The sequence below is a fragment of the Fulmarus glacialis genome, unplaced genomic scaffold (genome assembly GCF_000690835.1).
Source record: "Fulmarus glacialis isolate BGI_N327 unplaced genomic scaffold, ASM69083v1 scaffold19960, whole genome shotgun sequence".
Lineage (NCBI taxonomy): Eukaryota > Metazoa > Chordata > Aves > Procellariiformes > Procellariidae > Fulmarus > Fulmarus glacialis.
In genome coordinates, this window is record NW_009187439.1 from 24,101 (window position 1) to 39,276 (window position 15,176).

At 38.2% G+C, this 15,176-nt stretch overlaps 1 protein-coding gene across 1 annotated transcript in view; it reads left to right on the forward strand.

Annotated features, from left to right (window-relative positions):
* Positions 1 to 15,176, forward strand: part of LOC104074859 (protein lin-7 homolog A-like) — a 40,125-nt gene that overhangs the window by 18,923 nt on the left and 6,026 nt on the right. The window contains exon 3 of the mRNA XM_009575147.1: positions 12,764 to 12,835. Coding sequence (XP_009573442.1) covers positions 12,764 to 12,835 — 72 coding nt within the window. The remainder of the gene's footprint in view (positions 1 to 12,763; positions 12,836 to 15,176) is intronic.

Genomic DNA, 15,176 nt, shown 5'->3' on the forward strand with positions numbered 1-15,176 from the left:
CATCCTGGACATTTAAAGACCACTAGTGACTTACAGGCAAAAAAATGGCAGTGGCAGAACACTGACCCATTTCTGATGAGGTCTGGATGCCCCCCAGTTACTTTAGAGATATGTTTTATTATGTTCTGTAATATTAAAAACATAGTTTCACTATATGCTAGGTAGGATAGTTCAACAAGCCTAGTCAGTGTATTGGAACGATTTCCTTTAATTAATAATTTTCATTTTCATGCCTTAGCAACCTGAACACCTGGAATCCCAGTGCTGCTGATATGCAATGTGTTATTATCTGGTCATTTCCTCAAGCTGCCTACCTGCGCTTTTCATTATTAACCTCAATATATGTCTTTGCAAATATTAGGCAACCAAAAGGCGGCTGCTGGGTGGTGAAAGCTGAGTCTGGTGATACCGTGCTCATTACTTTACTGTGATGCAGTGTGTGACAGCAGGAGGCTGGCTGGAACCCTTAGCTGTTCACTTCAGATATCCCAGTATAGTGGTATACTCCATTTTAAAGGGCTGTACTAAATATAACAATCTGGGTATTAGCTGGACTCAGGCAAAACTTCTCATTAATTCTTTTATTAAAATCATTCATTTAGGATTTTAATGTAGGAGTCATCTGAAGTACTGGTTTTGTTGTGTTTCAAGAATCTCAAGATTTGTTTGTTCGGTTTGCAATATAATGCTGTTCCTCCACCTCCCAGATGTAGCTTCTGAAAGCAGAGTTCCATTGTTTTCTGCCTGATGAATCCCATTCCCTGTAAAAATAGAGGTTCACCAGGCCAAACTCTCTTGGTTGGCACTGAGGGCAGCCCCAGACTTCAAATCCTGCCCTGTGTTACTCTTTCTTTTCACTGGGAGCTGAATATTTGTTACAGGAGGAGGAATACAATTCCAGTCAGTTTCTGTCGCCACAGGGCGAGCCCAGCTTTTGAAGTTTTAAAATTGTAAGATGCAACTTCGGGGAGGGGGGGGGAATGTATCGAGAAGACTTCCTCCTATAATTCACTGCACAGAACTGTGATTAAGGCTCAGTAGGAAGCCTGATATCTGAAGTCCCCTACTGTCACATTTACCCATGCAAACAGAGGTGTTGGTCAGGATTAAGCAAAAGTGGTATGTTGTACTTATTAATAAGGCAATTAGTAAAAAAAGGACAATAGGACAACTCATATGAGTAAAGCAAGCGAGATTTATCAGCTCAGATTTGTAACTCGGGTCATAAAAGCAGTACGGTTATATTAGCATGATGCCCCATTAGACTGGCTGGGAAGCAAAGTTCTCTTTAGGCTAATCTGATACCGTGTTATACCTTGTTTTGGTATTCCAGATAGCTTATTCAGAATTACTGCACCCTTAATTTAGCAGTAGCACTCATGCAGCAGCAAATACGGAATTGTGCACATTGACCAAATTAATTCAGATTTTCACATGCTTATGCATGGATTGATTTGTACCTTTTCATTAAAATTTGCATTCCTGGATGCTAATTGTAAAGTTTCAGCATTTTATCTTTTTTTAGGTATTGGTGTGGGTTATAATGTCTGTTGAACCAGTACAGCTTACCTGAATTCTGGGGCTGTGTAGGATTTGCAAGAATCTTCTGCTGTACCTTTCCATCCCTTTTCCATCACCAGTGTCCCCGCAATGAAATGCCATATAAAATAATGATTAAAATTTCCACTAAATCAGTACCTCCATCACTGTTTGAAAAGGGCATTATTTAGCTTCGTTCAGAGATGATGGTATGGCAAAGTAGTAATGCTTTCATGTTTTACAGAGTTTTGCTTTCCCTCTCCTGGTTACAAGTACTTGTATCTATAATAGTGAGTTGAGAGAAGGATTTGTAATGTATGTAAATTAAGGCAGAAAAAAAATCAAATTCAGAAGATGGGCTGCTTGCTTTTTGTCTTGCCACCATGCTGTATTAGGCATTTAGAAAGTTCAGCGAAAAGCTTAAGTTAGCAGTAAACACAGAAAATGTTTTTTAAAATTACCCTGCTGTGTTCAAATATGTGCTATTTTGTAGCATGAATGTAACTAGAAATTACACAAATTTTGACAAACAAGGACGTTTCATTTACCACTTTACCATAAATGATGGAAGCATTACTCTGTTGCTTGCAAGCCCTGGATGGGATGAATGAGAACTTCTGGAATGATTACCTTGTCACTCAGCAGATTGCCTTCGTTAATGGCAATTATATGAATTTACCAAGCTGCCCAAGCATTATCTGGGAGAAGACATTATTAAGCCTCTGTGCAATTACTAAGTCCCTACGACTTCCATGACTTCACTGCAGGAGATTTAAAACAGCTGCTATTGTCACTTTTTTTAGCTGCCTAGAGCTAAATACATTGATTTCACAGATGTAGTACCCCAGAATCTGGGACCAGACTGTATCACTGGTCTTTAATCAGTGCTTTCTCCCATTGGTTTTGATTAAAGATCAATTTTCAGAGTCAGCTGATGGCTATATATCTACTCACATTTATGCTCTGCTTGCGTAGTTGTGCCTCTCACAAAAGATAAATATTTCAGTGCTGCAAGAGTCCTGCAATGTATAGAATCAAAGCAATGACATACTTTGTTCATATCGCAGTTTATCTGGATTGCTGTACCATATTTACTAAAACTCTCTGATGAGTGATGCTCAGGTGATGTTCTCAGTTCTGCACCCGGCTGCAGTTGCGTGTGCTGCAGAAGGTGACTCCAGTGGAACATGGACGATGCACCTCCACATCTTTTTTGTTTTCCTCACATTATCATTTTAGTTTATTGTTGCAGTGTCATATTTGGTTATATAAAACCCTTAAGGACAAACAGAATAGCCTCTGCTGCAGTTCATCTCAAGTCTGCTTCTTTCTCTTGAGAGAAATCAGCAGCAAGGTGAACTACCGAGGAATATTTATGCTGACAGGTTGTTGGAAGCCACTGTACCGCTGTTTCTGCCTTGATGGAGCCTCAGTATACCCCTGCTTCTGCTTGACTGAAGTCACTGATGAGACTCCTGAGAAATGCTACTCAGTCTCCGTTTTTTAATTGTGCCTTCAGAAAAGAAAAGGAATTGTAAAACTGTTTAAAACTCCATTTTAACTACATTTTTTGTTAGTATTTAAAACAAGAAACATCAGTAGTTTCCTTCCTTCTCGCTGCCTTCTCAGCTCGATAGGAACACTTGAGATGAACTTGCATGACGGGCTCAGGTTATGTCGTGTTTCATCCAGGTGCTGATTTTGGCAAGGTTTTGCCAAACCTGTTAATGTTTGGAATATGGCTCTTGCATATGGCAGACCCAACAACATATACAGACATACTGATAAAGTGGAGGAAATTAGTGTTTATTAATGCTTGGCATATTTTTGAACTCAAAAGTAACTGGCAGTGAGGTCTAAGAGTTTTAAATTATGAGCTATGGATTCCAAGTGGTCTTAAGGGAATTAACTAATCACACATGTTGCTATTTCTTTTGATCCCAGTATATTGCAGTAGAAGCAGCAAAAGAGACTTTCAGCACAGTATTTTGCTAAAGTTCAGTGACTGCAAAGCATACAGTTTCTGAGACACCTGTAACATTGTCTTCGAAGATGCCAGATGATAGTTGCCATTGACTTAGAGCAGCGTATAGAACAGTGTGTAAGCAACATGAAATAAACTAAATGACCCAATCAGATTTTTATTGTTCCTAATATAAGTAATTTTTATTTGCAAATAAAAGTCTATTTTTCATTATTCTTAAGAGGGTGCCAAGCAACTTCCTATTGACTTTACAGTGTCACAGTGATGTTTCCAGACAGAATCGACATTGGAGGGAAGAAGAGGGGGCACACAGAGGTCTTGTGTGTCTTAACAGCAACACCAAGAGTGTTTCAACTGAGTCATCCAATATGTGCAGAGGATGTGACAGCATGCATTTCCTGGTGCATCTGCTATGTTCTTCTGCTCGCGCAGAAGGGAGGAAAGAGATCCTGGCCCCAGCCTGTAACCCCTGTTGGGTTGTTTCTTGGACAGGCGCAGCCTCATATGGCAAGAACTCAGGGACCAAAACTTGGTTTGGCTTTCAGACAGCAACACAGATACTGTCAGAGCAGAATGAGCACCACCCTTTTCCACAGAAAAAATGAAAAAATGCCAGATCAGGTAATATTTTGGCATTTTAACCAGAGCCTCCATGAAATGTTCCACCCTAAATTAAAATATTTTACCCTTACGGTGATTATACTTCATTTATTTTTAACAATGTTTCAGGCCTGTGCTGTTTTTCGCCTACTGCCTAAGGACAGCTTAATAATGCATCAAGATTCAGATCAGTTTTTTCACTTTGGTAAAACGGACCTAGTTTCCTCCATAACACACACACACACCCCCAAAAAAGGAAACTTTTAAATAAAATATCCTCTATGAAAATGTAAAAGCCGACATTCATAATATTTCTTCCACATGTTATGAAATTAAAACTGTCTCATCTCCTCAAGTTTTTAAATGAGACTGAGTTTCATTTACAGGTTTGAGCTTTTTAATGGGTTAGCGTCCCTACTGAATGTGGCAACATCCATGCAGTGTTACTTCACAGAAAGAGATTATGATGACAACTGTGCAAATGGTACAGATGTTTGGTTTTGAAAATAGACACCAACCGTTTTCCTGATGCAAACAGGTAACTGCTCACAGGCTAATGAACGCTTATCATGTAAAAATATTCAGAATGCCAGCAACCTTGAATGACCAGATATAAGTAGCTCATTAATACAGACTAGTTGTCACAAAGCAGCTTTTTCTGGAGTTGTCCAAAATCAGTAGCTGCAGGAAATAACTTATATAATACAGACTTTTTGGTACTTCCAGTACCTTCCTATAATATATCACATGCCTTCCTCTCAAAGGTACTTTTCAACCATTTCAACCTCACTGTACTGACAGGCATCCATCGACTTGTCCTTTGATACTGACAAAGGAAGACCTTTTGTCAGCTGCCTCTCAGGGACAGAATGAAGACGATGTACAGTATAAACTGTGAACATGGGTGTGAGATTGCCTAATTCTGCTTCTGTCGGGATTAATCAAACACGTGGCGTAGGCCTATAACAAAATGGGCCTTTGTAATTCATTTGCTCAAACAATCTTATTTAAGAAGAATCTAAGTTTATTGTAACCTTGAAGTTGTGGTGTGTATACATGGCATCCATGGTGTTCTTCCACAGACAGTGCTTTTCTGAGGTTGTCAATGTCCCTCGCAAGGACTGCGATTTAGGGATATAGTCTCCTCAAATTCTTTCTCTTCAGTCATCCAGAAAAGTCCCTTCCCCTTTTTTTTTAACTAACTACCAAAGATAAAAGTAGCTATTAACACAATGAAAAAACAATGTTAACCTTTTTTTTTGAGTCAACTTTAGATAGATAGAAAAGAAAATCAGCCTGCTTTCAACTCCCCCGTGGAACTACTGTCTTTTAGGCTATGGTGTATGACTGTGTTTAGCACAGTATCTTAGCTAGAGGCTATAGCTCTGGTGGAGAAAACATGCTTTTATGATGTAGCCATGCTTTCCTGAGCATGCTTATCACATGAGAATTTAAAAAAGCAGAACACAGGCACAAAAGCAGAAATTCCATTTGATATTCAAGAGATACAAAACTAAACACACCATCACTAGAGATTTTCCGTTTTCATTGAGCTACCACGGGTTTATGGCTGAATTGAAGCGCTCCGCTACATTGGTTTTGAGCTTGAGTAAGGTTACAGAGGTAAAAAGTCATTATGAAAGAGGGTGTTCTGGTAAGCTGCATACCTCTACACTGCTTACATACGCTTTTGGTTGTGTTTGACTTGTTTTCTTTCTTTTATGTCCTCATCTGTTCAGGTGTCATCTTAAACGGACAATTAGATTGGTTTGTGGGTTATTTTGTAGAAGAGCAAATACTGTTTGAAATCTCGAAAAACCTATCATAAAGGGCATAGATATCCAAAATGAGACAAATACCTATAAATACTTCCAGTGGAGAAGAAGGAAAGATTACTGAAAGAGATGAAAGATACCCAATTACATCCAACAGTTATAACTTGAAATGGGACAAATTCAGCTTAGAAATAATCAATTTTTAATGGAAATGCTGTTAACCAGTGTCGTGGTTTAACGCTCACTCACACCCCCCCTCCAGTGGGATGGGGGAGAGAATCGGGAGGGCACAAGTAGGAAAACTGCCGGGTTGAGATAAAAACAGTTTAATAATTGAAATAAAACAAAATAGAACAGTAAGAGTAACAGTGAAAACAGCAACAATAACAATATACAAAGCAGGCGATGCACAATGCAACTGCTCACCGACCGCGTGTCATGAATGGAGGGGCGAGCCTGGTTTTTATACTGAGCATGATGTCAGATGGTATAGAATACCCCATTGGCCAGCTGGGTCCACCACCCCGGCTGTGCTCCCCCCACCCCGTGCAAGTGTCACCCAGTAGCAGCCAAAGCATCAATGGGCCATCAACGCTCCTTTCATACCAAACCCAAAACACAGCACACCCCCCAAGCTACTGGGGAGAAAATTAACTCTGTCCCGGCCGGAACCAGGACAACCAGTTGCCCAATTTCCTAAACAAGCTGGAGGTTTGAAATTCACAGACCTTTCTAAAGCCTCTGTAGTTCAAGCAAAAATTATGATTGGTGCAGAAATTACCAGATGAGATTCCATGGTTTATGGTGTACAAGAGGTTAAAGGTAACCAGAGTCCCTCCTGATGTTTGTAGCATTTAAAACGTCCTTACCCACTGATGTGGTAGAAGCATGATCTGAATTGAGTGCTGAAGTAAATGTGTTGGATTAAAAATGGAATATATGGACAAGGGGTTGTGGGGAAGGAAAAAATGCCAAACAGAATGTGAAGAGGTAAAAATGATGAAAACAAAATAGAGGGGGAAAAAAAGACACCACTGGTTTGTGCTGCAGGTGGAAGTTTGCCCTCAGAAACAAGGCATTCACAGCCACCGCAGTGGACGTCAGCAGCTCTCCAGTGCACCTTTGCACTGTAACTTCTCCCTGTCAAAAGAGCAGGCATCCTCCTGCCCCAGGGACTGGTCCATGCACACCAAATGAGATGATATGTGGGTATCGCCTCTTAGGTCAGAAGGAGGCTGAAGGTCTGAGAATCAGCTGCAGATTTTGGGAAGAGGGAGGAGAGAGGCCAGCAGCTATGCTGAATAAAGCGCATACACACAGACATGAGCTGTTCTCACCAGGGTAAAAGACCGATTGACATATTTCTTTCGACTTGACATCTTAGAATGGCGAAATATTTACTTCATCCTTTCCAACATATGAAGGCAATTAGGAAGACAGGGATTCAGCATAGTTGATGGCAGGAGCATCATACTGAGGTGTAAGTAAATAACAATTTCTCTTTTATAGCTTAACCTCAGTTCTGCAAGAATGCACACATGTATACTGTTCCATTGACATGACTACACAAATGCAGTGAAACCAATTATATCTTTCTTGCACTGGTTATTCTCACGCTAACTCTCCCCTCTGTACTGTCTGTCAGGCTCCTGTATTCCCTTCCTTGAAATACTTCTTCCAAAAATAGATATACAATTCTCTTCTACATTGAAGCAATAAAAAATATGGCAGATGAACTAAAGAAATGCAGATGATGCCAATACATGTGTTAAACATTGTTTATCAATCTCTTTGCAGGTTGCTTCTTCATTCCACTCTTTAACCTGCTTACCTATGGCACTTACTTAGGTTGTGACTTCTTGAAGGAAGAGGTTTAAGTCTTTTTATATATTATCATACTGCAGGCACTGTGGAAACACAGCTGATTGCTACTTCTTACATATGTTATCTCATGCTAAGAACCCCCCAACATTTTCAAAAAGGTTACTTCCTCACTTACAAATCTCAGAAAAGTTTATCTGGGCCTGCTACATAACAGGTCTGAATTGCAATGTACTCTCCCTTGAGTTTTATTTGTGGGGTTTTTTGAACACTTTTTAATTGCTGTAAAATGATTTCTGCCTCATGCCTCTTCCCTTCTGATGTCCAGACCAAGTTGTCCTAAAGTCGACTGAGCATCATTATTGTAGGTACTTAGAATTACATAATATTTCATCAGGGGATGAAGCATTGAATACCTCTTACAGAAGTTAATGGAACAAAATCTGTTTAATTAAATTGTAACTTTGAGAATTCAGCAGAAATCAGGTTGTAAACAGAATGCTGCTTCTAGCCACTTTCATAAAACAGGCTGCTAAGTGCACTGTTATTCCTGGACCTCCTCCTAAAGCTTTGCATTGACTTAAATAGGCCAGACCAGTACGTGCTGCTTTGTTATCAGTCCGTACGGAGTAATTTTTGTTAAGAAGCTAGCTCCTAAAGTACCTGTAAGGCAGTCCCCCTTCCTGTGCTTCAGTAATGCTAAACCAGCTGCTTTGCCTCCCAGCTGAATGCGTGTTGACGAGGACCCTCGTCATAACAATAATACCTGCTGCATCTGACTCACTACAGCTCCTGCTGGGAGAAGTAATAAAATGTACATTTCTCTGTGCCAGCAAGAACTGCCACAGTACAAGGAGGATTCACTTCCAAGTTCAGATTTTCTAGTTGTAATTTTCCTCCCTCGCTCTTTTTGTATTTTTTGAGTACTGTGGGAGAATAACTGCAGATTATGGCATCTGAGGAGACTACTTGCAGAAGCTGAAAAAGTCTGAGATCTATATTCGTGCTTTCAGGAGTATTTCTTGATGGGAGTGATGTATTCTCTGCACCATGGGAAGGAGAAAACAAAGCTGAGTACATCTAGCTGCATGGCATAAATGAGAGCTTGTGAACAAACCCCTGGCTGCAGCATGCTTTTGCCCGAACGTTCAGCATACAGACACTGACAGTCTTGGTAGAAATCACTGTGGGGGTAAATTATCTGAAACATTATAATTTACCTTACAGCTGCAGCTTTGCATCTTGAAACGTTGACGTTTCACCTGTGATTTATTAATGAATTATGGAAACTCTTTTCCTTAGGCATTAGGCCATCAGACTGTGTATGGAGTCTGTCAGCAAATAATGTTACTAAACACCCATGTAGTATTTTAGACACTCTAAAAAGAAATAGCTGTACATACAAAAATAGATATACAGCTCTTTTTCAAATTAGTAACATATAGTAACCAGCTAGGTACTGTCCTGGGCAACCGGCTCTAGGTGGCCCTGCTTGACTAAGGGGGTTGGACGAGATGACCTCCAGAGGTCCCTTCCAACCTCAACCAGTCTGTGATTCTGTGATATGTTAATTGTCTTTCTTCAACTCATTCGTATTACACAATGATGTCCGTCAAAATTATTCACCTGTCATGGTCAACAAAGGTCACTGTTTTAAAAGATTTCTTCAATAAATATCCTAAAGGAGCTTTTCGAATACTTATAAATAAGTTCTGCACCTTCGTCATCTTCTGTACTGAGTGATATTTTGTCCAACTAAGGAAATCTACAGAAGATCTTATAAGGACATCTTAAGGATGACATTGTTAGATTCAGGAGAATCACTGTATGTTAAAATGTAATCAGATGTACAGATAATAGTAGGCACTGAAAGGAAAGATTTTATAAAACCATTTCAATTACGTATCATGTACAAAGGATTGAACAAGAAGCTATATTCCACTCCGGGAGGATTTAAATGCCACCTTATTTGTTTTGAGAACAAAGAGATTTTCAGTTTATCTGTTCTGTGTACATAGAATAGGCAGCAGAATGGATTCATTGTGCACAAATCATGGCTAAGGTGGTGCTGAGAACAGCATAGATAAAGGGGTTAGTGTGGCTACAGGCAAACGATTATTTATGGACTTCAGTGTGCTTTTTGTGCATTGCTAGAATGAGCAATGATTAGATCTGAACCCTACAAAGAGTTTAAGGGGCTTGGTGGAACAGGTGTGGTTAATCTGTGTTTGGTTGTTAAACTGACTTAATAATAAGAAAGTTATGTAGGTGTATATTTTATCCTTCTTAAACTCAAATTACATTAAACATTGTGTAACAGTCAAATAGGAGATTTACAAATGCCTCAAGCAGATACTCAAGACTGGTCGCATCTGTTCCTTATAGAGAATGAGATTTGACCTGCAAGACTTCTTTTCCTAAGGACTGTGCTATAGGTAGTATGATTACTGATAACTCTTTGCAGAACACCATTTTAAATCTGTTATCATTGAGAATTTACAAATTAACCCAAGGATTATATGACATTATTGATCATATTTTTCACAAGTTTTTGAGTCAGTTGATTCTTTTTTAACATATTAGTTTAATCACACACTAGTGGGTTTGTTCTTTCACCAGTATACAAGTCAGTTACCAGGATATTGGATATTATGAAGCCTACCAGCTAGATACTGGTAGGATGCAGACAATATGGAGTTATATGACATCAAACCTAGCAAATAATCACATGAATGTATCATTATCAGCTCACGTTTGTGGTATGTTACCTTAGTAATGAATATTTTAAAGAACTTCTTAGTAACTGTGCCTATATATTGTGACCTGTTTTCAGAACCATTTAATGTCATAATAGTTCAATAATCAAATATATGCTTTTAGACATTATAGCCAGCCACAGCATTTATAGCTGTGCAAGCAAAAACGATACATACAATCTGTTCTCATGCTTTAAGATGAAGGGGAACCTGCAGATATCAAGAAAATACAGCATTATCACTGGTTCAATACAGCATGGGTTTTGAAGTAACAAGTATTTAATGATACATTACTGCAATTACATAGTATTCTTATTATATAATGTAGTAGTTGTTCTTATATAAGAATATGTCCTGCGACGTAATACAATAAACATTGAACTGATCTGTGCAGGATAATGCTGAGTATGTAGACTCAACCCATTTTTATGATGGCATCATCCAGTACAAAGACAGAACAAACCAGAGATCCTTTAGAGGCTATAAAAGAGCTTTCTTTTTCCGTATTTTTAAAATTAAGGGCAAAATCCTGGTCTCTACTGAGGTCAATGTCAATTTTACCATGGAAGCACGATTTCATTTCAAAGGAGAAAGCAGGAAGCTTTTCAGCATGCTCCTCTTGTCTCAGTTTTCTTCACTGGCCCAGGTTTTTCTGAATTAAGTCCTAGAATGACTTATGTGCTGACAGTAGTCAAGACAAATAATCTTTTTGCTGTACTTTGAAAGTGTTTAGCCTATTTTAGATCTCTAAAACGGATTGCATTTGTTATCTCCTTTCCTTTTTTGCCTTTCCCTTGTGTACCATATCCCTCAAAAAAGGTTTGGAGATCAGTCATCCCAAACATTTTATACTCAAGAGTGCTTAATTACCACTATGTCTGTCCACTGAGATCAGAAATGAGCTACACATCTTAATTCTGTTTAGATGTTTGTAGAAATATGTTCGTCAGTGTGTAAGTTTTATAACAGCCTCAGTGGGGAGAGATATATCATTATGATACTGCATAACAAGTCATCAGGACAGGGGCATGGGGCAGTTTTACCTATCAATGAGACAAGCTATTGTTTAAAGGTCAATTAAGTACAGGATCTGACATCTTCTCTGCCAAAGTAACATTTACGTTACCAAAGAGGGAAGTTTTGGCACTCCTGCTAAGGTATCACCAAATCAGTGAAACGTAAATATATTTTGGAAAGTACGATTGAATCTGCATTTCTCAAGGACCCTAAGAAAGAGGTTGCTGTAAAAGCTAACATACTTTACCAGCAAAGGTTCTCTCTGAGGAATGCAGCCTGAGACATAGAGCACATGAAAAGACAAAATTCCTGATGAAGTAGGTCAAGAAAATGCCCAGAGTAAATCAGTGGCATATAGGAACATTTTTTTAGGTTTGGTGGTTTTATAAGAAAATGAAATAAAATGTTTTGTTTGGTTTGTCTTTCCAAAAAAATTTCCATATGTTATATATAAATATTTTTAAGTTTGCTTTCAAACTAACTGTCTAGTATCAAGGCATTTTTTGATATTTTTCGTCTAAGAGTGTGACAAATCTAGATAACAAAGGCAGCGTGAGAGAGTCTTTTCCTTTCTCCTTACTGAAGATGTTTAAAAGGGAGAGTTAAGGACCAGAGAAAGTGGGCCATGTTGGCAATGTTGATTTTACACCATTTATGTGAATGTACAATTCCTTTCTAAAGGATAATCTTGCCCATTGTCCGTGTCTGACCTACCAGACTGCCAGCCGTTTTCGTCATTCCTAGCTATGGTTGATGGAAACCAGTACTGTGACCTTTCTCCAAAATTTAATTTTCACTTCCATTCTTCAGAATCTCTATGCTGAGCAACTTACATATTTTTTTAACATCAGTCTCCTAAATCTTTAGTTCATAGGGAATTTCAGAGAACAAAGAAGCCGTTGTTGGAGGCTAAGACACTACTCAAATCAGTTCAGATCTTTGCATTCAAATCAGTTGCCTGGAGACACCAATTTTTGATAATATAGAACCTAAATGTCCTGGTTTTGGGAAATGACGTGCTAGAGATGGGAAGGGAATCGTGTTGGAAGATGCCCAGTTAAGTTTGCAAAGTGTCATGAGAAACACAGATTGATGTTGTCTGTAAACCTAAGCATGCATAAGTTTAGCAGACACTTGACTATGTGATTGTATGAATACAGCATTAATGAAACATAGTCTTCTGAGGGAAAGGGACTGTCCTGTCTGGGTTAATATAAAGTCCTTGTTTTGCTTCTATAATTAATTTCATTTTATTTTCATGAACATTTTAGGTGTATCAATACATGCATGAAACCATAACTGTTAATGGCTGCCCCGAATTCCGAGCCAGGGCCACTGCAAAGGTAGGATACGTGCAACTGTTTAAATACGTGTTACCAAAGTGACCTAGTAATTGACTGTGCGCGTGTGTGTTTCAGGTATTCGTGTGTACACTGTAAGAAAATTTAGACATCAGTGGCAGCCCAGAGTCTAGAACCAGTGCTACTTCCCAGGTAACAATCATAATGGAAAATTTCAACCTTTATGCTGCTTCTGTAGCTTAAGAAAAGAGAATGATTTTATGGAATTTGATGCTTTTTGAAAAGTTGCTTTGCAAAAGCAAATCTACTGGCTCATTCTGTAGAAGTCTGCCTGCAACAACCAATATTTTAATGGACTATTTTCCCATACAGCTCATCCAGAGAGGACACAATGATTTGGGAGATAGAAACTAAACAGTCAAAATTCCACTTTTAACTAATGGCATCTGTAGGTACTGAGCAAGTGGTAAGGATGAACCGTGACAAAAATGGCCTGATCAAGAGACTCCACAGCCAAATGCAAGCCCATTTTTTCTGATGCATTACCTGTTTTAATAAAATATATTGTCTCTTTGTCCACGTGGACCTGCCTTTCTCATATTCTTAGACCATGACAGCTACATTACTGCTACTCCTAAAATGATAATTTTCTAAGAGAATTCACACAACCATGAAAGAACCCATTCTATGTGCCAGTATGAAATACGCTCTGTGTTTTCATAACATGCACAAAGATAGATGCTTCCAAAGAGGGAGATCCACCATGGCTTTCTTTTTCCCATTATCATTTTGTACTCAACACTATCTTCTGGGTGGTATAGCAGCTACTGTGCAAAATGGGTAAGCCTGCAAAAGCCATAAATCTTTTTTAGAGATATTTCTTTATGGTCCCACTCCTGTGAAGTTAGTGACAAAAATCCCTGAAATCCTAATGGAACTAAGATCTTACCATTATGTATTTATGTTAAGAGATTTTAATTTAAAGCTGTATCAGAAGATGAAGATTGGGAGTGTGTTACAAAATGATTTCTATAGTATTTTAGAGAAGCAAGCTGTATAATAGCCAGCAAATAACCTAATATACACTAAATTGCAGTGTATTTTCCTTACTAAATAGAACGTTCTTTTCTGTAGGCTGTTCTTCTGATTTTAACCTTCTTCTAATTGAAAGTTAATGGACAATGTAAATTTGTAAGGTCTATGGTTTTATATAGAGAAATGTGTATATGAAATCCTGATTTGTCTACACTGCAGGTAAACATCATAGAAATTATTGCTATGTTGTATAGTAAATGGGGAGCAGTCCAATTAGTGTTTGGCATTCTCATTTCTTATTCATATAGAACAGCAGGGTTACAAAGCAATGTTTCAATATCGCAATATTTCCTGGTTATTTCTGGGCTGTCTGCATTGCATTCTCCTAGTGCATTCATGTCTGACATAAAATGTATGCATGATGACAAGGTCTGCATGTGCAAAAACACGTAACTGAGAATGATCCATTATGTCACATCATCCACTAGCTTCTATTAAGCATAAGCATTATTAGGATGCTCAAAAAACATTAGCGTAATGTAAAATTGTTCGAGCAGTTTGGACTACAAACACAGTTGAAAACAATAAAAGATTTTCTTAACGCTTATTTAATGATTTACTAAGATCTATAAGTAGGAAAATACTTGTGAAAAATGAAGTATGATGTAATATTTTTCTGGATGCAAGCTTTACAGTTTGTTACATGGGATTTTTTGCTAGAGTAAGATTAACAATCTAGGATTTTTCTAATAGATTTACAAATCTATTGTCTTAAGATTTTATTTTCAATAAAAGTTTTGATCCAATTATAAAAACTCATATTCCTGTTCCACGAGTTATTTAGTTTGCAATATTTCATAGAGATTATAAATTAAACTTTATAAGAATATCCTTTCAGGTTTTTTTTCTGTGCCCAAAGAATAAAATAAATAATTCTGTAACTCTGAAAGCAGAGCAGAGCAGAGCAGAACAGTTCAGTTCATCCACTTTATTTCAACTAGGAACACAGCAGAGATCACATTATCTTATCCCACAGTAATAAATTTTCTCCCTGTGAAAAGGCAAAGAAGAAATGCACTAGCGATCATAAGTGTTCACCACCACGCAGTCAGGTTTCCCGGTGCCTACTTCTGGCTCTGCTGCTAACTTTCTGCATTATCTTTGACAAGTCACCTAAACTCTATTTCTCTGCTTATTCCTTTATTTCAAAAGCATTGGCATGGAACTTAATATTTTTAAAATGCTTTCAGGTAATCAGAAAAAGTCAGAGTAAGATACTGAAATGTTTTCACAGAAATGAATTCTTCCTGCAAATGAACAACAGAGTGTATATCCGTGTTTTCCCTAC